This window comes from Candoia aspera, chromosome 1 (assembly GCF_035149785.1).
Source record: "Candoia aspera isolate rCanAsp1 chromosome 1, rCanAsp1.hap2, whole genome shotgun sequence".
Classification (NCBI taxonomy): domain Eukaryota; kingdom Metazoa; phylum Chordata; class Lepidosauria; order Squamata; family Boidae; genus Candoia; species Candoia aspera.
The window spans coordinates 306,180,294-306,207,554 of NC_086153.1; the positions used below are offsets into that span (position 1 = coordinate 306,180,294).

The 27,261-nt window shown below is 41.1% G+C and overlaps 1 protein-coding gene across 1 annotated transcript; it reads right to left on the reverse strand.

The window, feature by feature from the left end:
• Nucleotides 1–821: 821 nt before the first annotated feature.
• LGMN (legumain) lies at nucleotides 822–27,261 on the reverse strand. Its single transcript, XM_063290253.1, has 14 exons — nucleotides 27,187–27,261; nucleotides 22,514–22,682; nucleotides 18,041–18,138; nucleotides 16,727–16,808; nucleotides 16,200–16,285; nucleotides 15,334–15,409; nucleotides 14,678–14,740; nucleotides 13,041–13,107; nucleotides 9,824–9,942; nucleotides 7,443–7,532; nucleotides 6,250–6,450; nucleotides 3,498–3,668; nucleotides 2,119–2,186; nucleotides 822–1,677 (listed from the first exon to the last, which is right to left on the reverse strand). Exons 2-14 carry the CDS (start codon nucleotides 22,649–22,651, stop codon nucleotides 1,641–1,643), a joined length of 1,296 nt encoding a protein of 431 aa, XP_063146323.1. The 5' UTR covers nucleotides 22,652–22,682; nucleotides 27,187–27,261; the 3' UTR covers nucleotides 822–1,640.

Consider the following 27,261-nt stretch of genomic DNA (forward strand, 5'->3'; position numbering starts at 1 on the left):
GTCAAAAGTGGCAGCCACAACTGTGCAGTGGAATCTCTCCTTTTTACACATGTCACATGTGCAATGGTTGTAAAAAGGGGCAGGGCCTCGATCAAACAGTCATGGCCACAATATTGACTGTATCCATCCCTACAGTAGCCGGATAAAAGCAACCTGGATTAAGGAAACAAATAGTTTGAATATCGGGTTTTCAGGTGAATTTTTTTTATCAAATTTCATCACCCCCCATCTCCCCCAAAAGAGGGACTCTGGGCAGTTCAATTCACTAGCTTTTATTCTAAGACTCACAGGATTGAACTACTGTAAATGGTATATTCTTATGACAGCAGATCCCAAATAACCAGACTTTCAGAATTCTCTTTCTTACTAATCTAGCTAATGAAGAACACTACTTTTCCAACATGAAACTCTTGGATGCTGTGGTACAGTTGGGAGGGATGGACGGTTCTCTGTCTTCAAATGCAACAGAAGACACGGTGATCAATGCTAAAGTAAAGTTCAAATTTCTGCCCTACTGATTTCTTCGTACAGATTTAAGGAGAAAGAAATAACCTTGTTGTTTGCTTCAGGAAGTCAGCAGAATAATTTGCAGAGTTCCAGGTTAGTTTTAATAGAAAAACTTAATTTCATGCAAACTTCCCTGGCACTATTAAGTTTCTCTTCAAGGAACATCTCCTAAATGCCTGGGGAACCTCAAAGATTCCAGAACACAGTTCAAGTGCCTCAGGTAAAAGAAGCTTAAATAAACACATTAAAGGCACAAATTTTCATGCAGTAACACATCATCCATTTAAACACTGAAAACTAGAGAAGCACACAAGTGGTTTATCAACTTTTTTAATTCAAAGATTGCCCTAAATACTGCAACATCTCCTACCAACTTGTGTAAACATACATCAGACGTGGAAACAAACGGATTATATATTCTCTTTCAGGAGAAGCTGCAAAATAATTCTTCCATCGCTCATGAACTTGGAACCCTTGATTTGTTCCTTGATGAAGCTGGATCATGTTAAAGCAAAGTGGTATTTTTCTCCCAGCTTTAATGGGGTGGGAGGTGGGAAATGATGGCTTTTTGTTCTTGAGCCATGCAATCTAAACCTTTCAATTAATAATGCATCCTTCAAGTCCTGAAAGCACTGACTTCCATTATGAAAATCAAAAATATTACATTCACAAACAGCAATTTTGTGAAATCTGTTGGGCCATCTGCAAATGGTTGAGACGCCCAAAGCCTCTGTGAAAGGATTAAAACTAAACACATTTCAATTCAAAAGAACCACTTCCACAAGTCAGCCTACCACTTGTAAAGTATTACAAATAAAAATATCCCAGGCTGACACAGAGGAATCCACATGGCTCTGAGGAACTTGCTAATGCCAGGGAACTTCAGCTGCTGCTCCTGGAGTAAAACACAGACCTGGGTTGGATCACGACACTGCATAGGGTAAAGGCTTTAGAGTGCAGGACCCAGTCGTTATTTTAAAAAGCTTTTGCCATAGGCTTGCTGCTTTGTAACAGATGCATGTAAATGACCTTACTTTGCTTTGTCTTAATCCCTTATTGATTATTCCACATTAATTTCATGGTTATTGATTACTTGATTGAAAGGAGGTAGATTTTATTGGAGGGGATATTTATTATCCAAGGCACACTTGATCCATGGCCGACTGTATTCTGCAAGAGGAAACAACTGTGAATTATTAAAATCTTCACTGGACTAATGTTTTATACATCAGGATTTTATAAAACACCAACCATTAAAGCACATTTTCACAGAGCATAGATTAAAAAATGTCTACTTGTAAAAGTTACCAGGAGCTAGCCAGTAGACAAGGACTGGACAATACATGGACCACACGTGTCTCCCCATTTTGTGGCAGTGAAATCTCACTGGGATTACATTACAAAAATCTGAAAGCAAATTATTAAAAAAAACAAAAAACGTTTAGAGTCACAAGAGGAGGAGGAAAATTCTGTCCAGGAATGTCACTCCTATATCCTCTGTTGCCTTCAGGCCTTCTTTTTAAGTGGCCTTTGATTGCAAAAGGTTGCCCATCTGCAGATCAACAGACAGAGTGAATTTTCTGCTTAACACATATACACATGTATTCCTACCTGTCAATGGGATACTCTGTTTCACAGACATTGACCAAGGCATACAACTGTCTCAGAGCATACTCATACTGAAAATGGAAACAAACAAGAGAAATTACCTTTCATCACTCAATCTGCAGGTTTAAGGAATTTTCCTAGATTTTATTAATCCTATTCCTTTTCGCTGGATTTGTTTACTTAAGTTGCTCAGTTTTTGAAAGCTCTGATAAACTCACAGCAAACCAACATAACAGCATTAAAACCAAAAGCAAAACTGTTACAATTAACTGTAGCCAACCTGATATACCATCATTTGAGGGAGAATACTCATCTTCATCTCCTCAAGAACTGTGTTGTTACAGCTCTTCAGAAGTTAAAGAAGAAATGGATGGCCCAAATAACAGGGGATACGCTGTTCCATCACTGAAAAGATTCAGCAGTGGGTCTCTGCAGATGGCATTCCCTTAGCAGTGGAATCCTCAACAAGCCCTTTTTCTCTGACTGCCTCAGGTGGGCAGAATCAACCTAGGGAGGTGGTCTCAGTGATATGTGCCTCAGCCATGTGGGGTTTTATAAGTGACAACCAGCACCTTCAGTTGTACCCAGAAGCTAGCTGGCAGCCAGTACAACTCCCTTAGTAGGGTTTTGTACAAGGTTTTTTACATGGTTTGGTGCATCCATAACAAAGTGGACAATCCCATGCTGGATCATCTGACACTTTTGAATTATCTTCAAGGACAGCTCATACAGAGCAAACTGCAATAGTCCAGATCTGAGGTGACAGAGCCATGAGAGACCACTGGCAAATTTATTATGGGCATGATTGATCCAGCAGACAACCCAATTTCTTACCATAAAGTGGGCACACACCATAACTAACATTTCTTTCATAATGGATGATTTCAGTAATTTTTTTCTTCTGTTGAACAAGATGTACTTCAAAGCAATTAAAAAACGAATGCTAAGAAGTTTGATCAAACCAGGAATGGGGAATCTTGATCCTTCAGACTGGAAGGAGCTATAACTTCCAGCAGCCCCAATCAACTTGGCCAATGGTCAAGGATGCAAGAAACTGCGTCTCAGAAACAGTATGCCCAACATATCTTAGAATAGGATACAAAATACTCTACTTTCCCAAGGCAGCTGCAATGCTATCTTAATTAAAAGCAAGGTACCCTTGACAATTTCAGATAAGTCTATTAAGATCATAAGATTTACTTCTTGCTTTACACTTTGCTCAAGTGGAAATACAAAAATGCAAATATTCACATCCTGGTCAACCAAATAACCAAACTGCAGCTTTCCCTCTAATACATATAGACCAGGCTCCCAATTTTACATAGCCCAAGTAAGATCAGTACCAGTCCCCACTATCTACCCCACATCTTGAGTTAACTTACCAAAGGATTGTGCCAGTTAAAGCAATGTTTTTTAAAGTGATTCACTGCTGACTCATAGCAGTCATAATTTCTGAGGTTCATCCTGTGTGACAAGATTTGATCTGCTTGCTCTGCAGAGCCTGTTATTAAAAATATGATCTTGTGCACAGACTCCTGAATCATCTCTCTGGTCTAAAAGAGAAAAAGGCAAGAGAAAGGGATGTTATCAGGATCCCAAAAATATAACAAGAATCAATATCCCCTGAAAAGCCAGGGGGAAAGAATGAATCCTGAAACAACTTTCAAAAAACAAGAACAACAGGCTAAATGTAGTCCTCGTTCAGTGGCCACAATTGGGAGCAACTTGGTCATAAAGTGAAGCAGCCACTAAGTGAAACATCACAATTTTACTTCAGCCTTCCTTTGCTTTGCAGACCTGCAAAGGCCGTAAATGCAAGGACTGGTTGCAAAGTTATTTTCTCATCACCATCATAAATGTGAATGGTTGCTAAATGGGTCAGTCGCTAAATGAGAACTATCTGTACTCACACACAAATAATTTTCCTTCCTACAACCTGCCTACAAACAATCATCATAATGGTTTTTCAAGATTAAATTTTAGGCAAAAATTTGGCTCAATGCCATTCTTAACACTGAAGATCTCACTCAAGTGGTATTATGCTGCTCCTCACTCTGACTGATGCTCATCTTTCATGCAATCTCTTTTTAACTTTTTGGAACTTTATGAATTCTGCAAAGCTTCCAAGATAGAGGTTATATACATGCAGGTGGTTGTAAACATTTTGGTCATACATCCACAGTTATGATGCAACAATATACTATCCAATCACTCCTAGAAGAATTAATTTACACTTTGGGTAAAGCCATTAAGTCAATGGGACTTAAGATACTCATAACTAAGATTTAGGTCTCAATGTTTTCAATGAGTGTTCTTTTAAACATGATTAAATCTGGACCCAGTATCTTTTTTGAAAAAGATATTTCAAGTCTGCACATACACCTTATCCATTTTTAGTTCACTAGCTGTTTACCATTCCTATTCTTAAAAATCCTTGGAAGAAGAGCAATGACAAATCTCGATAAAATAGTTAAGAGCAGAGACATCACACTGACAACAAAGGTCCGCATAGTTAAAGCAATGGTGTTCCCCGTAGTAACATATGGCTGCGAGAGCTGGACCATAAGGAAGGCTGAGCGAAGGAAGATCGATGCTTTGGAACTGTGGTGTTGGAGGAGAATCTGAGAGTGCCTTGGACTGCAAGAAGATCAAACCAGTCCATCCTCCAGGAAATAAAGCCAGACTGCTCACTTGAGGGAATGACATGAAAGGCCAAACTGAAATACTTTGGCCACATAATGAGAAGACAGGACGAAGATGCTGATGCTGGGGAGAGTGGAAGGCAAAAGGAAGAGGGGCCGACCAAGGGCAAGGTGGATGGATGATATTCTAGAGGTGACGGACTCGTCCCTGGGGGAGTTGACGACCGACAGGAAGCTCTGGCGTGGGCTGGTCCACGAAGTCACGAAGAGTCAGAAGCGACTGAACGAATAAACAACAAAATTCTTAAAAATATCCTTCCCAACTTCATACAGCAAAAATAAAACATCCAGGTGTAATGCTTCTGGTCCCAGACATCAAATCTCTAAATAGCAGAAAAGTATAATGCTGTCACAAAAAGAGCATGTGGGATTTAGCATCTTGCTGTGCATGGAGGACTATGGCCGATTAGCCAGCTGATCTTCCACTATGCCCGGTTAGTATGATGAGCTTTAAATCAGCATTTCTCACTTCCCTAATCCAAGGGAGAGAGAGCACAGCTCTCCAAAATAGATGGTTCCTGACTCGACTACTTCTTTGAATTCTTGTAAACGCCTGCTTGTGTCATCAGTAGCGGTATCTAGCCAACTTGTCTGCTGTCTTCCTCTTTTTTAATTGCTTTTGATTTTTCCAGGCTTCGGGGTTTTCTCCAATGACTCTTGTTTTTGCATTACGTGTCCAAAACATTTAAGTTTTACCTTAATCACTAGTGCTTGCAGTGAGTAGTCTGGTTTTACTCCAGCTAGTATTGAATGATTTGTTCTTGTAGTCCAAGGTATTCACAGCTATTTTTTTCTAGCACCACAATTCAAAGGCAACATGTTTTCCTCAAATAAAACACTGAAGCAGCATTTTCTAAATACTCCAATGCATTTAAAAGTACATTTTAACCCCCTTGGGCAAACAGAAGCATGAATTAAACATCATGCTAAATCATGACATAGTTTATTTGGTTTTGGCTTAATGCATTATGCGAAGTCAGCACACAGATTGCAGTTTATTAATAACTAAGGATTAAGCAAACCATGGTTTAATACAAAGGTGTGCAATTTTCTGCTAGTTGGGAGCCATACTTTGCAGTTGGGGGGGCAGAGTGGATGGAGCCAAGATGCATAGGTGTGTCACAGCCCTAAGCAGGGTATTCTTTGCCTGTTTGGGGCAGGGTCCCTTTCTGTAAAGCTTGCACCACAAATGTTATATATTTTCCACTGTAAAACCTGAGAAAGCCATGCTGCTAATCTTTTATCCCTGTCAATAGAAGGGGCTCCAGAGACCTGGTATGAAGTCCTATGGCTTCAGCTTGCTCACTCCTAGCTTAGCGCATTACGCGTATGTGGTATTTCTGTTCTAACAGAGATCCTTTTCACAGAAAGAAAGAAACAAACGCATTCCATTTCTTCTGAAGCCCATGTTGCCTTTATTCTTCATTCTTACCTCTAGATGTCTGTTCATCTCTCCTACAATTGCCTTTGCCTCATAGATGTCATTGGTGGCCATCAGTTTTCGCTTCATAATTGCAAGGGGCACATCGGGACTAGGTGTGAGGTCATAGTGACTGACTGGTGGCAATGAAACAGGGGTGCTAGAAGCCTTTTTTGAGCCTTGGAACTGCATTACTTTCATATGAGAGATGGACTGCAAGTGAGAAAAGAAAAAGACAACCACTTCAATAAAATTGGAGCATATTTAGGAGACTATTTGATAAAGCTGAAATTATTTGAAGGGATAACAAGATCTCTCCTTTCCCCTCTTTTCCTACGTTAATGGATAGAAGCTGACTTGCCAAGGCCACTCAACAAGCTCCACAGATGCCCTCAAACATTTGAAATTGACTCTAGTTACTGTACTATGTAGATGGACCTCATGTGCAAGATATCAGAAGGCAAGAACAGAAAATCTATGGTTTTCCAATATGCCAGTGTTTCTCAACCTCAGCAACTTTAAAATGTGTGGACTTCAACTCCTGGAATTCTCCAGTCAGCATTTATGTTAGGGAGGCTCAGTGGCAGCCAAGAAAGCCAGCAGATCCTTGGTCATAAGGATCACACTGTAAAACATATCCCCTGCTGGTCTTTTTGGCCCAGAAAAAATGACTAGGAAAGTTGGGTGCCACTGCAGATGGGGTTACTGAGAGTTGTAGTTCAGCAAAATTGTAAGGGTCATTGTTCCCTCTGCTAAACAATCCCCAGCATCCTCCCAATTCTAGAACTGGAAAGATGCCAGAGTTTGCCCCACATACAAACTTAATTTGGAAAATGTATGTTGGGGAAGATGGTTGGCCATTCCCTGTCTTCACAGAAGTCAGTGCCATACTTAATGTGGTGAGCTGATCTACTGAAAGCTAGATTTTGGTTAAAAAGAACAGAATAATAAACACAAGGAACGTAAGGGATTCCCCCCCACTCTTTTTTCTTTCTTTCCATCTTTCAAAACTCAAATATTAAGGCTGGCATTCTAAAAATTGCATTCCTTGCATGGAGCTGTAAACAAGAGCACTCAACACTGCAACGTCCAAGGTTCCCCCCCCCTTCTAATGTAGTTTTGAAAATGTACTTTGGAGAAGAACTGGGTGGAATGCTACTTTCAAAGAGGTCTGTCTCAACCCTCCGGTACTATTAAGTACTCACCATGTTTCCATATTGCATCACATGACTAGTGTTGGTGTGCTTCTTTACTAAGAGAAACTGCTTGTGGAGGGTTTCTTTTTTCAAATCTTCCTGAGAGATGAAAAAGAAAAAAAACCTTCCATGTGATTAAGCCCTTCTGTGTACAAATACCCAAACATGTGGTTCCCCTCCAAAGTTTTGGTTCTCACTTGGAAAAGTTGATAGTCTTTAAAAAAAAAAATGCTGAAAAACTTCCCAGGTGACAAATTGTGCGAGAGAGCCTGAAGCTCAAAACAGATTTCCACAAAACCCATCATAGATCATTTGTTCTACACAGAAAAAAACTGTGAGGAATGTGCAACTACTGGTGATTAATACTAATATGGCTCTTTTAGACCTTTTTGCAATACACTTTACTGATGGTATCCACAGGTACACTGAAGCTGATGATATTTACCCGTAACACTTCCCTCATGCACTGTTTTTATTTATTTATTAAACACGTTTCTAGGCCCCCTGTTCCTAGGAGACTGAGCAACTTACAGATTAAAAAAGGGAAAAACACATAATATCAAGGAAGATGATAGTTGCCAGAGGGAACAATAAAAACTCTCTCAACATAAAGGGGCCCAACAACCACTTTAGCCCAAACCCTAGGGGTAGAGCCAAGTTTTCAAGGCTCATTTGAAAGCAAGCAGGGTAGAGGGATTTCAAATCAGGGGGTGGGGGAGGATGCTGTTCCAACAGGCAGGTGCTGCAAAGGGGAAGACACATTTCCTGTATCCCACTAGATGACACCAGGGCCAGCACTAGGCTAAGGCCGAGTAAATACCAGCCTAGGGGTGCCAAATTTTAAGGAGCACCAAATTTGAAGACAGTAAAACAGTAAAAAAGCGAAAAGCAGTAACGGCGCACTCTGTAAGCTAGTGCACCTGCTCGAGGGTTAAATATAATTTTGCAGAATTGCTGTATGGTAACAATGGGTGCTGATGTAATTAAAATTATTTACTGTGTAAATAGGGTGAAAATGTCTGAGAAAAGAAAAAAAAATGTCCAGGGTTGAAAATCTTAAGTGTAAAGCAAAAAACCTTGAAGAAAAAGAGAAACAAGATGGTGCCTTTTTGAAATTCCTAACAAAATCGGAAGATGAGCCAAACCAAAGGGGGTGCCAGAATATGGCTTTGCCTAGGGCGCCAAAATGTCTAGAGCTGGCCCTGGATTACATTACTAGCCTTAGCTGCAGCCTGAAACAGGTGAGTGGCTGAGGACTTGAACCAGATTGCTCCAATGCAGCCTCTCTCTATGCACTGATCCCAGTTGCTCTGGGAGATGAAGCACCAGAAGAGGAAGACAAAGAGCTGTTGGACTGAACACAAGTAAGAGCCCATATTCAGACCTACATCATGGCAATAAGAGTGGCCAAACATCTTTATTTCTCCACCCTTACTATGTCTGCATGACTCATTTAGTGTGAGGAGGGTCAGATTCCAGGATTCATCTACAGGGCCACAGGGAGCAGTATTCTTGCTATTTGCTGGATAAAGTCACTTGGAGTCACTCAGAGTTGGGTACAGACTTGGGATGTTAGGTGAACTGAGTTTGATTCTGTGACTCCTGATTAAATGGACAAGGTCATCTGAACTGTGAGTTTGGCCACCTGTTTCTTAAATCCAGGTTCTTCCTGGGTCATTAAGGTTGCACCATTCCTGCCCTGGCTCCAACATAGGTCACTAACCAGTGCTAGCACCATGCCATCTTAGTGCTATACAGCTTGAATCCAACTGATTCAGGATCTAGATAATCCATTTCCTCCAGGGCCCTCTGCAGCTGCAACCTAACCACCTTCTCAATAAGGAAACAAAAATTGTCCAGGATGGTTGTCTGGGTCTAACAATGGCCTTTTGAGGATGGGGCACACTAATGCCTCTTTCAAGGACATCAGAACTTCCCTCTTCCCCAAGAAGGCTGACACCACTGCATGGACCCAATCTCATGTCATCTGTCAGGTGGCCTTAACCAACCAAGAGGGACAAGGATCTAACAAACAGGTGATTGGGTTAACAGTCCAAAGGATCCTGTCCACTTCTTCAGGAGAAAGAATAAAATTATTCCCAGATAACTGAGCAAGACCCTGCCCTTATCACCTCAACTGGACCAACCTACTTGAAATCCAACTCTGACCAAATCCTAGTGACTTTATCCACCAGATGCCAATATTTTTCACAAGGGCCCCCAGGTGATCCTCTCCAACAGGAACAAATCATCTGGAAAAGGGCCACTAGTTGGCTATTTGCAGATGCTATAACAGCAGAGAAATAGCTATGTTTCATCTTTCTGTTCGCCACAGTGTAATCCCTAATAAGGGCTCTTGCACAAGCAAATACCAGATTCTGGCAACTTACCACATCAGAATCCTCCATCCATCCAACACTGTACCAGTCCCCAAGGTATGTTTCTCTCTTTTCATCAAAGTAGCATGCATATGAAGATTCCTCAGAGTTGGCAGCTGTTGTGGCATAAACTGTGAAGCAAATGGAAGAGCCCTATTGACTTGCTCATGACAGAAGTCAGTTACGCTTGTAAAATCTGAACAACGGTGCCATTTGTAGTACCTGGATTTTAAGGTGACTTGCTCCAGCCATAATGTATGTTCTTTTAAAAGCTTAAAATTAAATCTTCCCACTTTAAATGAGATGAAGTAAAAGGACAGACTGAATAAGGAATTAGTAATGAAACTTCTACGGTATGCTGGCAATTTCAGCCTGTTGTGGGCACAGGAGAAATTGTCCCAGCTTGAATGGTATCTTGGATCTCAATTTACATTTTCACTTAGCAGTCACTAAGTGAAACAGCAACATTGCTTATAAACTTAAGCTTTCCTTTGCTTTGCAGACCTGCCAAGGTCATAAATGCAAGGATTGCTCACAAAGTTACTTTTTCATCACTGTTGTAACTGCGAATGCTCGCTGTATGAGGCAGTTGCTAAACCAGGACTACCTGTATTGTGCTGCACTGTAACAGAATATTAACTACTCCTTAAAAGTCTTTTGAATCTATATTTGGTTTTTGGCCAAGAGCTAGCATATCCAGCTCACTTCACGTTCTGTTGAAGTGGAAATGTGCATTTATAAATGAAGATTTAAAAGAGAGCCAGTTTGATGTAGCGGTTAAGGTATCAGGCTAGAAACCAGGAGACTGTGAGTTCTAGTCCTGCCTGGGCACAAAGCCAGCTGGGTGACCTTGGGCCAGTCACTGTCTCTCAGCCCTAGGAAGGAGACAATGGCAAACCACTTTTGAAAAACCTTGCTAAGAAAACTGGAGGGACTTATCCAGGTAGTCTCTGAGAATTGGGCACAACTGAACCGATTTTTTAAAAAATGAAAATTTAGTATTTATACCACCTTGGAATAGCACAATAGTAATACTGGGAATACTGGGAATCTTGGCAATATTTGTCACTATCAGAACCCAAGCAATTTCTGTCTAATAAAATATTTTTTTGAGTTCTGTTCACAAAATACTATTGGATGCCCCAATAATGCTAGTAGAAAATGCTAGTAGAAAAGCTGCTCTGCTCATCCCACAGACTGAAAAAAAAATGAGCAAAATGCCAGCTGATGGCAAATTAGCCAAGATTCGCTATTTTTAAACCATAATTAACTAATACAGTAGTTCAATAATACTGCCAACACATATACTATCTGCTGAAATGACTACAATGAAACTTCGGTTTAACAGATCATCATTTAACTGACTTTGGATGCAACCAACCAAATGGGGATTCAGACTTCACCCTTGAAATAACACTCAAGTCCATTGTTTTCAGTCCAGACAATTATGTCATAAATGGAGCACAGCTCCATTGGATGCATCAGTTGTGCCCTTTCCTAGGTTGGTCAGCCCTCCAGACAGTCACTCATGCCCTTGTCACCTCATGGCTCCATTTCTGCAAGGTGCTCTACATAGGGCTGCCTTTGAAGACCACTTGGAAGCTTCACCTGTTCCAAAATGTGGTGATGCAAGCATGCCCGTGTGACCCCTCTGTTCCATGAGCTGTATTAATTGACAGAGTGCTTCTGTGTGCAATTCAAGGTGTGGTTATCATCTATAACAGGGTTTCTCAACCCGGGTTCTGCGGAACCCTAGGGTTCCACCAGAGGTCACTAGGGGTTCTGCGAGAAACTGATTAATCAAAAAAAAAATTTCAAATTCAGGCAATAAGCTGTCACAGCGAGGAGCAGAGACCCCCCCACACCGCAAAAACCCTCCAACAATAGTCTGGCCTGCCAGATCATGTGCATGAACGTGCAAGGGGGAAGTAACCAAATTGGGAGCTGAGGACTGAGGCGCGAGCAAGAAGTTAGCGGAGGAGTGAGCAAAGAGCAGCAGGTGAAGAGAGAGCACATGCAAAAGAGAGACGCCGCCAGGGCTTTTCTTGCTAAAGCGTGCCTCTCTTTCAGCAGGTGCAGTGGGCCAGGGGTGTGCGTTTCAAGGTGTGCGCAGGAGACCGGTGGCTGGGCTGGCCCGGGCAGCAGCAGCAGTGTGTGTCTGCTTTTCTACAGGTGCCTCAGGGGGGTGAGGGAGGCCTGGCACAGGCCACACGTGGGTTTGGGGTGCTGCAGTGTGGGGCGAGTGCAGGGAGGCCAGGGAAAGAGCCCATAGCCACCCCTGGAAACCTCAGCCAGCCCAGCAGCATGGCAAAAAGGCGCCACACCCAAGCGAAGTGCCAAACGTCCAGAAAGCCTCCACAGCGGGTGCACAGCAGCCTCCCTGCGGGAAGGGGAGCTCAAGTGCACAGCTGCTCTGTGCCCCATTGTGGAGGCTTCCCGGGCATTTGAACGATGCAAAGCAGGCCCCCCACAAAGCACTGAATGCCTGGGAAGCCTCCACAGAGGGGCACAGACCCGGAATGTGCAGGGGTTCCCCAAGGCCTGGAAAATATTTCAAGGGTTCCTCCAGGGTCAAAAGGTTAAGAAAGGCTGGTCTATAAAGTCTATATGGCATAGGGCCTGGATATTTGCAGGACCGCCTGTCTCCCATGGTTTCTTCCTATCCAGTACAATCTGGCACAGTGGACATGCTCTGGGTCTCCTCAATTGAAGAGTGTCATCTTTCAGAACCCAGGAAGCATGCCTTCTCTGTACCTCCCCTCTGGAATGAGGTCCCTCCTGAGATCTGTATGGCATTCCAGAAGGCCTTGAAAATCTGGCTGTTTTCCCAGGCCTTGGGACAGGGTGGGTGGGACTTCCCTGTTTGTAATCTTATGTTTACTTTGTTGTTGGATTGCCATCTTGTCATTATTCTGTAGTTATTTTTGTACCTGTTTTGGTTAATTTTTTGTATTCTGCTATTTTTACATTACTTATTGTTGTGAGCCTCCCAAAGTCAGTTGGAGTGAGATGGCACCCAAACTGAAATAAATAAATGGGCACAAATGACATCAAAATGTCAATTGTGTGATTTTGCATCTTACTATAATTTCATAAATTTCAATTACATAAGTTTGGATTTCAAAAACATTGAGAATCTTTCCTTCAAATGTACCATTAAACTGAGGTTTCACTATAGACCTAGGGTTACTTGTTGGCTTCCAGATCAAAATACTGACTGATCACTTACCATTGATATTATCAGGTAAATTTTCCATCATTGATCCAGATTCACATGCTTCAATGTAAAAGACCATCTGTAATTTACAGAAGACTCCATTAGAAATATTTTAGCAGTGGTTAGTTCACTATATTCACTTTTTCTATTATATTGCCTTTTAAGCCAGCCTTCCCCAGCCTGGCATCCTCAAGATATGCTGAGATTATAACTCTTACTCAGCACTCCCAGTGGTTGGGAATCCTGGCTAGGAACTGTGGGAGTTGTAGTTCTCACATATGTTGACAAAGGCAGGTCTAGACTTTCTGATAAATTTTGTAAGATGTTGACAGAAAGGCAGTTGAAATGCTTTCCAATTTGTTTGCATGTTAAAGGCAGAACGTGATACATTTAAACATAATTATTTTTAAAACCTCTATTTCAAATTAGATTATTATATGAGCTTCTAAGACCCTGGAAGTGGAATATAAATAGGACACATCAGCTAAGTGCTACTTAGGAGTCTCTAGATTAACAGAACCTGAAGAAAAGAAGCTCGTTTTATCTTTTTCTCTGGAAATGTGCATTCACTTCAAGCAGAAAATAATGCAAGCATCTGTGTTTCAAAAGACATTCCAAAGGACATTCAAAAGAGATGACAGTTAGCTATGTACCACTGACTTTAACTTTTCCCACTGTACTTTCTTTTAAAGTGAGTTGTAGTTTCAAAAAGTCTCTTATACCTCAAATTAATTCCTGCTTGTCATTAATCATACCGGAGCTGTGGCAGTAACTGTCTTAACAGCCAGGAAACACGCTGAGACAAGGAACTGGTCTCTAATGTTTATTGCTAGTACTTAACAGGAATCCTAACAAACTGAAGAAGCGTGGGAAAAACCCAGACATATAAACCCCAAAGGTTAAGGAGGTCTCAATCTGTGTCTCTTTGAATGGCTGACCAATTCCTCAGTGCTACGCATGCGCTTAACAGTCTGGATGGGAGCCCCCTGCTCGCCATCCTTACTCATGACAGTAACAGTACTGACAAAAAGAAAGCCTTCATAGAACTGATCCCAGATTTAACATCAATTTCCCTGGCATTTTCCTCATAATCTTTTGAACAAGGCCACATTCCAAGCAGCTTCTCTATCAGTCTAAACTTTATTGTATCACAGGATATGACTGAATTTCACAAATTTCCAACATTTTGCAGTGGAATAAATGTTAAGACAAAGAGCCTGACTTTTTCATCTGTACTCAGAAGGGGACTGACAACCACACAGATACAGGCAACCACACGGTTCCAACCTTACAAAACCTTTCTTGAAAGACTTCAGAATTTCTGTAAATCTCAGGAATTCTCCAGCTATACCGGTATCAGCCTTGTTTGTGGGTGGACATTGGCATATCTGACTAAGAGCTTCTCTAAATACAATATGGTATGATTCCCAGGCATATCAAAACCACGATTTTCATGCAGTCAACAGTCAATCACAATAAAATAATGAAGCTTGTAAGTTTACTGCTATAGCATCATTCCTCACACTTGGTAACACAACCTTCTAACTTTCTATAATGTCATCCTTTCCGTTAACTATTGTAAGAATTACAGCTGAAGTTACAAAGCAATTTTCTATGCCATTTTTATATCTGGAAAACAGGAATTTTACCTTTTGGTATTTTTTATGATGGTACATATACTTAATAGTCTTGTTCAGATTTTGCACACTGAGCTGTAAAACAAACAAACACAATTAGCTCTCATTGCCATCAAGCAAATGAAATTAGAAACACACAGTAAGCATTCCTCTCCCAAAATTATTTGAGACCCTTACAACAGCCATAAGATATATGCTGGCATAATTATCCATGTATTAAAGATTAAAAGGAAGGCTGATTTTTCAGTTTAGCCCATTTTGTTAAAACCAAGTTGTTGGAAGCACTGTAAGTAAACTCATAAATTATCTAACTTCAATATATCCTCAAATTAGAAGATAACAATTCAGAAATCAAAGTAAGTAGATATTATTTATATTCTATTCCTTATAGTCAACCTAAAATATATAGTGGTTGTAAAATTCATTACAATTCTCAGTCAATATGCATACATTCTTTCAAACTATCATTCATACATCACACACACACCCCAAATATTCAGAACTGTATCTTCAAGGATCCCATGTCAAACACAGGAGCTGATATACTGGTTTTCCTTTCATAAAGCACCAAAGAAATAAATACTGAGGAGTTTTATTTCTCCCCCCATCTTCCTCTCCTTTTTGATTTTTTGCAGACACATAGAAAGACATTTTGTTGAAAAGCATACATCATCATTTGGAAAAGCCAGAATTCCAGGGCCACCATGATCCGTGAAGTAAACAAATACATGATCCTTGGGACCACTGCAAAGCAAAAAAGAACTAATTACTTATTTAGGTTGAGGCTCCGTTAAATTACATTAGCAACAAAGCAATCTTTTTATTTATTTATTAAATTGATACACTGCCCATCTCACCATAAAAGTGACTCTGGGCAGCTTACAAATAAAAGTTATAAAAACCATTATAAAAATACAAAAAATAGACAAAGATAAAAGAGGGAAACTAAAAGGCAGAGAGTGTGCCTTTAAGCACCAACCACCCCCAGGGCTGCCTACCACTCTTGGATCCCTAAGCTAGTTGGCAGAGCCAGGTCTTGACACTCTTCCTAAAGACCAGAAGAGAGGGGGCCGACCTCACCTCAGGGGGCAAGATGTTCCACAGGGCAGGGGCAACAGCAGAAAAGACTCTCCTCGACCATGCCAGTCGGAATTCTTTAACGGACGGGTTCCGCAGCATGCCCTTCCTGCTGGACCAGTTGTGATGGGCTGATGTAATTGTGATGAGATAGTTCCTCAGTTAACCTGGGCCTATGCCATGAAGGGCTTTAAAGGTCATAACCAACACCTTGAATTGGACCCAGAAGCACACCGGCACCCAATGCAGCTCGCGTAGCAGAGGTGTTCACATGCGCAGCCCTAGAGGCACCCATAACTGCCTGTGCCGCCACATTCTGCACCCGCTGCAGCTTCCGGATACTTTTCAAGGGGAGCCCCATGTAGAGCACATTGCAGTAGTCCATATGGGAGATGACCAAGGCGTGAGTGACTGAAAGAACTATTTTTGGAACCTATTCTATTCTTTTTCCTATTACCTTTGTAATACTTTTCCTGATCCTTTATTCTTTACTGCTTCAGCATCACCCCTCAGCACTGCAAGGAAGTTCTCTGGTGTAACATCCTACAGATTGGTACAAATTGAAAGCTGAAAAACGGCAACAATGAACTCTTCATTCTGTATCTGTTGTAAACAACCCACAACCAGCATAGGTAAGCAACAGCAATGTTTCTCAGCCAATGGGATAAGTACACAGAATTAGCCTAGGTAGGATATGACTCCCATCTTAAAGAAAAAGCCCATAAGAGAGAATTATGAGAACAGGGAAGGTAGGCAGATCTATCAGGTGCCAACTGAGTGGCCCGAGGCAACAAAACTAAGTGTGGAATCCAGGATTAAAATGGCTTCCAGGAGGCTTGGGCTTAGGAGCCAAAATGAAACAGCATTTTGCACTAGTCTGCACTCTTATTATTTGGATTTTTTAAAATTTGGGCTTAAGGAATTACTTTTACAGCAGCAAGCACTCCTGTTCCATATCATCATGAAAGGAAATCAGACACTTACATCTTTTATGTAGTCCTTTTTTACTCCTCTGTATACATCTGTGCCATTTGGTCGATTGATAATAATGCCTTGGGTTGGATTCCTGGAAATGGAAAAAGAGTGGAAATATTACATACATACATACATAAAATATCATGGTCTCTAGAGATTTCACAGCCTGAACATCAACTGCTATAGAAAGCAAAACTTTTGAGTGCAGGTCTTATGCCAAATATGAAGGATTCTAATCACTGAGAAAAATCTAGCTCTCTCTTCAGGGAAGCCAATTTCCCCATCCTGGTCCATCAAACTTTCTCCCTTTAATTTCCTTTTTCCTCCAACTTCATGATGATGATGATGATGAGCCTTTAGCTATGGATTACATTTCTTAAAAAAGAAAAATACAGTGTTTCCAGACATTCAGATGCACATACCTTGTATGCTGAGGTAGTAAGATCCCAAAATCTTAGGTGTTCTCAACCTCAGTTCATTATCTTACCACTCACCCAGTCCCTGTGAAAATATTATCCTTTCCTTATCTATAGATCACGGGTTGGCACCATTTTTAGGTGGTATAACACAGTGGGTGCTGGGAGTCTTTTTTTTTTTTTAATAGGCAGGATCTCAGGAAAAAAGCTGAAATCATGCAAAAATCTGTCCATGTTTCAAATTTATTTAATCTATGGGCGATGGAAGCTGCTTTCAAATGGAAGGGATACCCTGGCCATGCATCCTATTGCCAAGCACTGCTATAAGATAATGGAATAGTTAGATGCTGAATGCCCAGAATAGAACGTCGCAACTTGGACCAGCTACAACATGCTCTACACAGCTATTGCTTTTTTTGTTGCTGGACAGTTTTAATATCTCCCATGCAGCCAATGAGTGTCAATTCATATACTATATCTAAGTGTATCTGTATGTACCCAATAAATCTATAGCTTGCTTTAACATGCCTTTAAAACAATGATGGTCAATCTAAGCCATAGTTTTATGATTCCCAAGATGAGTTGTGAGTTGGCTTACGATTGCATTCTAAGGAAAAAAATGTATTTTCTCTTCCCCTTATGTCTTTGTTCAGATTTATTGGGATCATTTCAGTGGGGTGCAATCTGGGAATTTGTTTCCTGTGAAAAATAGGAGGTTAAGGCAGTTGAACAAGCCCAAATGAGTTGGATGTACAGCGTGCCTGAAAGCATAACATGAGGCTCATTCAAACAGTAAGTGAAAGTTGCTGTTGGGAAATTATTTGAGAGCTTATGAGAAAAAAGCTTGTGACTTCTTTTGCAGCACTACTGCAAAGAGAAAACACACTGCTAAATGTTTATTACTTACTCGTCATTATAGGCAATGTCATCATACATCATAACAACAATCTGCTCATCTGGTATGCCATTCCGATGCACAATTTGGTAAGCATGGCATGCATCAGCCTGAAAGATATAGGACAGTTTTCTTGACCAGCTGTTTTTCAACAGTAGACAAGACATTGTGACATTACATGGATTTTGCTCTAGTTAATATCTTGTTTTTCACAAGGTAGCCTTGGAACACGATGACTTACTTTGAATCACAAACAAAGGGTCCTCTCCAAAAGAAACACGGACAGGATAATAGCTCAACGTGGCTCTGAGCCACACATATACTGAGCCAACTTGCAAAACAATTATATCATCCTAATAGGTGCATATCTGTGGTGCTCTTTATGTGTTATGGTTTAGTTTTGTGGCTTTTTGCTTTTGTGAAGCTGTTTGATTCCCTGTATATATCCCTATTTTTAAAACTGTCAACTCAGTGATTATTCCCTCTGCTGTACCCATAAATGGGGTTACTGAGAAATAAGAGGCATATCTGGAGAAACTCCAAAATTCAGAGAAGATGAAACATATAGGAGAAACGCCAAGGGGATTAGAATGTCCTCACCTCACAATACACAACCCAATAATAAGTGGCAGCATCACATAAAAGCATAAACCTTAAGAGAGGGCAGAGGAGGGACAGAGAAGAGAGGAAATGAATGTGGGCCTGAGCAGATTCCAAAGAAAAAATGATGGGTGACTCATGGCAAGTCCACCCTCGAGAAGGAGGGAGGGAGAGAGGAAGGTTCAGTGTTGCATGGTATGGATGGAACATGGGTGGGAAATGCAATGAGGAATCCATGGTGGAAGAGGATTGGGCACAGGGCTGGGGATGAAAAAGGCTGTGTAAAAGGCAATGGGAGAATGGGGAAAGTAGCAGCCTGGATGAGAGAGTGGGGAGGGAGGGAGAAAGTGCAGCCTAAAGGAAATAACTAAGGGAGCAGGTGTGAAAATGGGTGAGTGGCATCAGCAAGTGCATACTGACCAAAACAAAACAGGGAGGAAAATGGGCATTCACATCATTTCAGAAGAGCTGACCCATCCCAGCAGTTACTTTGTTGATGCTCAGGACACTTCTCCCAGAATTCCAGAAGTGAGTATTGTTGCAGAGCGTTGGAAAGCATTTGGCCCAGAGAGATCAGAAAAATCACACACCAGGCATTTCTATAAAAATAAATTTATTTACAGAAAGCACAAAAACATATTTACAGGCTTGTGCATTCACACACACTGAGAGCAGGAAGCTTACTCAGGCTGCAAGGCTAAAAACTAAACAGTCCTGCAAGCTGCCTTCCCCTCAGGCAATGCAACTATTAACACCTAAACTGAGGACAATTAAATTCGACCTCTTCAACGGCCAGAAGTTGTTACCATAGTAACCTTAATTTCTGTAGCAGAAAACAATATACCAATAAGTATAGCCTCTATCCTAGATGCCTCTATGGTGAATTAACATTCAACTCAGAATAGAATTTAAGGTCTGCGTAATCCCAGTAGCATTGTCTGTGCCCCTGTGTATCACAAAACAATTTAAGCTGCAGGTGTAATTCTGGAATTTTCCAGTTGCTGATAATTTGAAATGTTTGCATATCTAGCAACTGCAGAGTAGAACAAGCAGCTTTTGGAGACAGAAAGGCCAATTTTGAGACCATTCTTATCAGCATTCACACTTCACTGAATCTCTGTGGTTTGCTGTGTGGGTCACTGCTTGAGAGGGACAACACCTGCGAACTTATGAGTCATCACCAAAAGAAACTCTGTATGCTCACAGCAACTGAGACTTTTTCGGTCCAATAACTCTATTGTAGTAAGTCTAACTTATTCCAAATAAAGTGCAGGGAAAGGTGGTGAGAAGAAGTTTATTTTGTGAATGTTTGTTTATTTATTTATTATTCACATTTCTACCACTGCCCATCTCCCCCTAAAAGGGGGACTCTATACTGTTTGAAAAATACTGGACAAATTACTCTAAACAAGAAACGAAAACTAATAGATCAAAAGAACAATTCTCCAAGTTCCTACTGTTGGATGCCATCCAATATATGAAGTCCTCTAATTTCCTTGTTCAGAAAAGAACAGATATTACTCAACATTTAACTTTCACAAGACACTATACTGAATGATTTTCAAAAGTGCTTAACAAGACAGATTCATTGCAAATGAAACACACCACACTATAGTGCATATTAGTATTTCCTTAAATGTATACATTTGTTTTTCTCAGAAAGACATAGAATGAACACCATTTCTTAATCCCCCAACCCTGAAAGTATATGTGCATGAATGTTCTGATAGTGGGACAACTTTGTCACACAAAATGCATAGCTCAATGTTATCCTAGCCTTTCCATCTTCTCCACTGCAAGCACAGTGGGATAAAGATCTATAAGACATTTTAGCTACGTTACATTCTGAAATCTCACAGAACAGATGAGGGTTAATCATAAACTGCAAAGGCTTAGGGAAGAAAAAAAATCTGAAGACAGAGCATAGTTTTAAGTCATGAAAAGGGATATAATCTTAGCGCTGGGTTGAAATTTCTACAGGTAGTCCTCACTTAACAATTGTTCGAAATTACAATGGCCTTGGAAAGGGTGCTTTACGGTGTGTAAAGCACTTCCGGCCATCACAAAACGTCGCACCACCCCTCCAGCCACATGATTGCAATATGGGTGCTTGGAAACCTGCTCACGCTTATGACCAGTTGCCAAGTGCCCTGCAATCATGTGATTGCCATCTGCAATCTTCTCTTGAAACAGCCCCCAGCAGGATTCTCAGCTCCTGAGCAGGGAGACATCTGCACACGGCCATGCTGAACCTCCCAGGATCTCCTCCACCCTATCTGGGACTCTGTCTGCTTAACAACTTGCAGGATCACATAACGACCACAACTGGGAGTGCTGATATTGTAGACGTTGAACAAAGCAGTCATGTGCTGTCTCGCTTAACAACAGCTTCGCTCAATGACCAAGATTCTGACCCCAATTGTGGTTGTTAATTGAGGACTACCTGTACCAGGATCATTTTGTTTCCTTCGGCTGTGACTGACTCTTCTGTAAGAGAACTGCACATTTCTGCAACTTCTGGTTATTCTGGCCAGCTGCAATTTAGTACACAGTTTCCATCTTCTGTCAAGAAGTGTCTAGTTACAATAAGGAGGACAAACAATTTTGGTGCAAAAAAAGAAGAGGAGGATTTCACAATAAAAGTTACTGCTGTTTACTTACTATTCTTTTAAAGATAAACATGCCCTTATAAGGGTAAAATCTGTAATTCTGCAGGATCTGAAGATGGCTATTTCTACACCTTCTGCTGCAACTTCTCTTCTTGTGATTGTCTATGAAATTTTTCTTACCTCAAGCTTCCTCCTCCACACAATACCATCCATCCTCTTAAGTTAATATTTTACTCTGTTCCTCTTTGACTCAAGCTGTTTGTACTTAATATTTACAAACTGAACTGGGACTGCAGAAGCTACCAGTCAGTTTCAGGCAGCAGGGTTCTAATCAACTAATTAAGGTCACAAAGCTGAGCCTTTTCATTTGTCATTAGCACTTTTTAGGTAAGTGCTGCGCTGTGCAGAAAAGCAGCTCAGGAAGTGATAGCTTGTTTAAGGAATCCCTCTGCCCTGTGAGCGGGCAAAAAAAGGAAAAAAAAATGAGTCAAGCACAGGACACGGTACAAGAGAATTTTATCTGAATGAGATGGCAGCAACCAGTGATCTTCACAGCATCTCTCTCAGTCACATGTTCACTTAGTGACCATTTTGCTTAACAACCAAGTAATTGGAACAGAATGCAGTCGCTAAATGAGGAGAGGATGTAGTCTGTTCTGCCTCTGCACTTCAGCAAAGAAAGGATGACGCACAAACTCTTAAGTGTCTCAAACTTTGCTAAATGTTAAGATTTGGTGCCAATTTGGTGACCTCTAGATGGGTTGGGAATTCTGAGATCTGAAGTTCCAATAAATCTAAATTGAGCCAGTGGTAAGTGGCAGTATTGCAACTGAAACTCTCCCCACGACCCGAGTTCGATCCCAGCGGAAGCTGGATTCTCAGGTAGCTGGCTCAGGTTGACCCAGTCTTCCATCTTTCCGAGGTCGGTAAAACGAGTACCAAGCTTGCTGGGGAAGGTGACAACTGGGGAAGGCAATGGCAAACCACCCTGCCATAGTCTGCCAAGAAAACATCACAAAAGTGGCGCTCCCCAAAGGGTCAGACATGACTCGGTGCTTGCACAGGGGACCTTTCACCTTCACCATATATCTGGATAGTATTACTAAGAAACTGCAGTGTATAGGCTAAACTCCTCAACAAACAAGCCATTCGTACTCAGCGTAGTCTACTGACATTTTTAGCTGGGGAGAGGGAATCCTGAAAAATTCCATTCAATTCAGCACAAAGCCCTCCGTTTACCCAGTTATCATTCAATTGGCACTCAAAGTATTCTTACCTGGTGCCTATAGTTATACCAGCCATTGGAACCAGCCACAATGACAACCCAATGCTTGCCTCCATCCTCAGGGTCCTCCAGGGTCAGGGTGCTGATTCCTAGCACACAGCTCAGCAGTATAGCTACCTTCAAGGCCATCTCTTCTTTCTTTACTCAAGACCTGCAGGAACTAGGAGACAAGAATTTTAAAAAACAATGAAACAAAGCCATAGCAAAAGGCCTGTAAAAAGAATTTCACAAAGCCCGTGTAAGTATGATTCAAAGCCCATAGTACAGTAAGTAATAATATTATTTACTTTGGACTTAGTTGAAACAGCCACTTGGGCCTGAAATTAGCTGACAGGTTATTTTGTTACTGTATTGCATTTATACTTGAATGCTTGGAGTAGGATCCATGGGGGTGCTTTAGTCACCATTACTATATCAGCTGTCTACTACACTGCAATGACAACTTAATTTAGCCACAGCAAAAACCTTCTGGATTTGATGTATTTACTATTACATAAATAGGCTGCTCATGATATACTAACTACAGACTACTTTCCTTTTTTCCCCTTCATTTTGGCTCTCTCTTCATACAAAGCAATAAGGCGGAAGGGCACTGCAAGTCATTAAAGATATCACTATTTAACACTAGCATATACTTCCAATGCTCCAGCTGGTCTTAGATATATAGATGTTGCCCTAATGTTTCAGTGTTTATAGCTTTTAGTAACTGAAGTGAGAAAAAGCAGATGCTCCTAGGATGTGAACCATCAGGACGATAAGATTCAAATATGGTCAGGAGCAGGGAAATCTTTTTGCTTCTAAATTAGGGCTGCAGAAAGCATGGTGCTGACATCCCCCAATTATTAGATATTTCTTTTCGTAAACTAGTTACACTTAGCTTAATGGAGGCTTGATACAATGATATTTGTGTCTGTTTAAATAGAATTATGTGCCACCACATAATTGGTGATTTGGCACTGAATTTCAGTGGCATAAGTTTTAGCAGCTCTGGGAGGAACAAAAAAGGAGTTGGAGTGAAGGTATTGGGGCAAGTCTAGATGGTGTAGTTCTATCTGTCACTATGAAGGTCAACATATGAGTAGATGCATGTTTGCTTCTCCAAAGCTTGCTCTGTTGCTCATTCAGCTTTCTATCAACTTTGCAGCAATTCCTTTTTAAATCTCCCACCTTATGGGAAGCAGTTCTAGCATTGGTTTCTTTGTCTGGCCTACTTTGTTGGGCTGACATTGACTTAGACTGCAGTAGATCAGGGGAGCTGACCTGTTTCAACATAGAATCATAAAGCATTATGGTGCTGGCTTTCCTTGGGCAGAGAAGCTGGGAAATCACAGGAGTGTTTCAGTCATATGAAAAGTTCCAGTATACGCAGTTGAACTCTGAGCACGTAATTATACTCAGTATGTTGAGCTCTGAACTTAATTATATCTGTTTAAAAAAACTTGGATCTGCAGGCTTTTGTGAAACTTCCTGATAAATAAAAACAGTATTAAAACCATCCTGTTAAAAGGATGGATTAAGAAGCTATTTTATAAGTAGCACCATCTTTTTTAGCAATGATCTATTAACATATCTAAGAGAGGAAAAGAACATGGTTTTAATATCCTCTTGTTGATTTGTCCACCAATGATCTCTGAGAACATCAGAGTCTTCAAAGAGTTTTAGATACATGCACTCAACCCACTTAGGATACTGGCTAAGCCAGTTAAGACACATACACGCCTGTCTCATATTAAAGGTGGACCCCAAACACACCCAACTCCCTTCCGGTCAGGCTCTGCAGGGAACGATAAGCTTTCCCAAATGACAATCTGTTCTCCATTGCTTATATATCATTCTTCACCCTTCTTCCAGGCCTCTAGGGCTCCTCATAGCCTGACTTTACACTGCATTGAAAATATCTCTTCATTATGTTGAAATTCTTGACTGGCAGACTCAAGATAGTTTTTCTTACACCACTACTACACCCATGGCTGACTGATTACAACTGGAGCCAGTTTAACCAAATAATTCACTGATCTCATAGCCTACACATAGCTTTCAAGTTGTTTTTTTAATGTTTCAAGTTATCTATCCTTGTCCTAAATCTACTATCAGCACTCCAGCAGCACTCCATTAACTTGCATCTCATTACCTAGAAATGCCAAACCACATGTTCTACCAGGGAGCCAAAGATCTCCCAACTTGAAGCAAACTTATTAAAAAAAAAAGTTGTATCTCCTAATAACAGGAAAAACCTTAGTTAAAAACAAGATTTTTGCAAGTCAGCTGAAATAATGCTACAATGGATATTTATCTACTTGTACTTCAAAAAGGTACATTCATTTTCTTGCATTAACCAGTGACATTATCTAGACTTGATTAGAACAGAACAATACCATACCCAGCCTCTGAGCACTTCAAATGCAAATCACCAGATAGTCCATTGTCTCTCATGAATTACCAAATTTATGTCAACATTTCTAGGGTTTAACACCCCAATCTTGAGGGTGGGGGTGTTTCACATTATTTTAAATACATACAGGCAGACTTAAGCATACTTGCTGCAGAAATAGTTGTTTATCTGAAAAGAAAACAGCGCCCCCCGCCCCAAGTTTACTTAAGGCATGGGTGTTGCCAATAGGGAAGGGACACTACCTGTCCTAACAGCCAGGAACCACGCTGAGACAAGGAATAGGTCTCTAGTGTTTTATTACTGCTACATAACAGTAAATCCGAACAAACTGAAGAAGCGTGGGAAAACCCAGACATATAAACCCCAAAGACTAAGGCGGGCCCGATCTGTGTCTCTTTGAATGGCTACCTAATTCCTCAGTACTACACATGCACTTTACAGCCTGGATGGGAGCCCCCTGCTCGCCATCCTTACTCATGACACTACCCATGTTGTTGTGAAGTACCTGAATATGTAACAGTAAGTGAAACATGCATTTACTGTAAGTATACAAGTGAATCCTCCAGAGACTGATCTTCATTTTTTTTTCATTTCCCCCTTCACCATCAGTTGGTACTTTCCCCCTACACGTCACTGAAAACCACACACAGATTTTCACCAGTGACATAACTGCCGTACACAATCTACCTAGAGAAACTGGAGCACTGAAACATATTACAGTAGTTAGGCTGTACAATAGAAATAACTCATTAACCCAACTTTTGGGTTTCCATAACACACTGAACCATAAAGTGGTTTATGGGTGGTTCACCGGGTTAAACACAACCTGGATTCAATAACAAGTGAGTCTAAAATGCAATGTACTAGCTTGTGGTTTGCGTGAACACAGCTACTCAGTTAGGGCTCTTAAATTTAGGGCTGCCCTTAAATACTTTTAGAAAACTGGTTTTTAAAACTTACTGTTCATAAGCAAATATTAATTTTACTTGCTTACTGAGGAATCTTGCATTTCAGCCATGATGAATCCCAAAGAGATTGGGATTATAACTTTTTTCCCATCAGTTTTAATGCACTTTAAACATTATTATGTATTAATTTCTTTTTTGACTATACAATCTCTCTTGTTATTTTTTTCTGTTAATTGTATTCTGGTCATTAGATTTCACTAAAGGAGTCTCAGACATGTCTAGGCAAGATTTTGATCTTCTAATAGGTTAGTTAGGTGCCATAGATTCAGGCTTGACTCCTGGAGACTGCATGAAGCCATACATATTTACCATCTTGACCTGCTTCAAGGGTCTAAGTCACTCCAATTTAACAATTACTATTCTAAAGAAATACATCCATCAGTTACCAGCATATTTAACCACTAGGGTGCAACTGCACAGAGGTAGTGCAATTCAGTATTGCTCCACATTTTAGTGAGCTAACCAACGTTTTAAGTCTTGTGTAAGCCAATGCTGGTTACAGTATGCTAAGTTATAAAATCAAGTATGATGCTAAATACTCATAACAATGCAATTCTAGTAAGATTTTGTCCAATAATTCTCATTTACTGGATTTACCAAAGGTATGGAGTGGGAAGCTGCAACTTGGAACCTGAAGGAACTCTTCCACCCAGAGCAAAAGAAGGTAACAATTCTAGTGAAATACTTAATTCTGGGAAAGGGTATCTTCTATAATGTAATGTTACAGCTGCTCTGGAAAGACAGACCATCCACTTCAACGCTGCTTCATCCTCACCCCACACTGAGAGAAGGCAAGGTGCCCTTCCCTGACAAAAATAGGAAGGAGGCTTTGGCAACGGGGGCTAGTGGAGGGGGACCATCATAGCCTGGGTTGCAGATCTGGGGATCACATCTATTTATGAAATCAGATTTTACATCAAAGCAATCAGGCCATAGATTCTCCACACCTGACGCAGCAGAAGCCAGAACCGCTGGGCAATCCCATTCACAACCAGAGGCTGCGAACCTCTGGATCCCGAAATCAACTACAGGAAATGGCTGTTGCCGTTCTGGCGACCTTCGGCAGGGCGAGCGGCTGGATACTTAAAGAGTTCTTGATCCAGCCCAGCAATTCCTGAGGCCTTAGTCGAGTCATTCTACTAAGAGGGAGGGATGAAGTCCAGGAAAAGCGATCCCAATTCCACCCTGTCCCCGCCGGCAAACAGCCCAAATGGGGTCTTTCTGCAAGCTAATTCCCGCCTCCTACCAATTTCATGTGCTCTTCTCGCCAAGCAACATTTAACGCTCCGTAAGCGGGCTCTTACCTCGGCTAGAAGAAGATACGAGGAGTTGCTGCTCCCGCCCGATTCGACCTTCGTTCCTTCGGGAAACAGAGATCC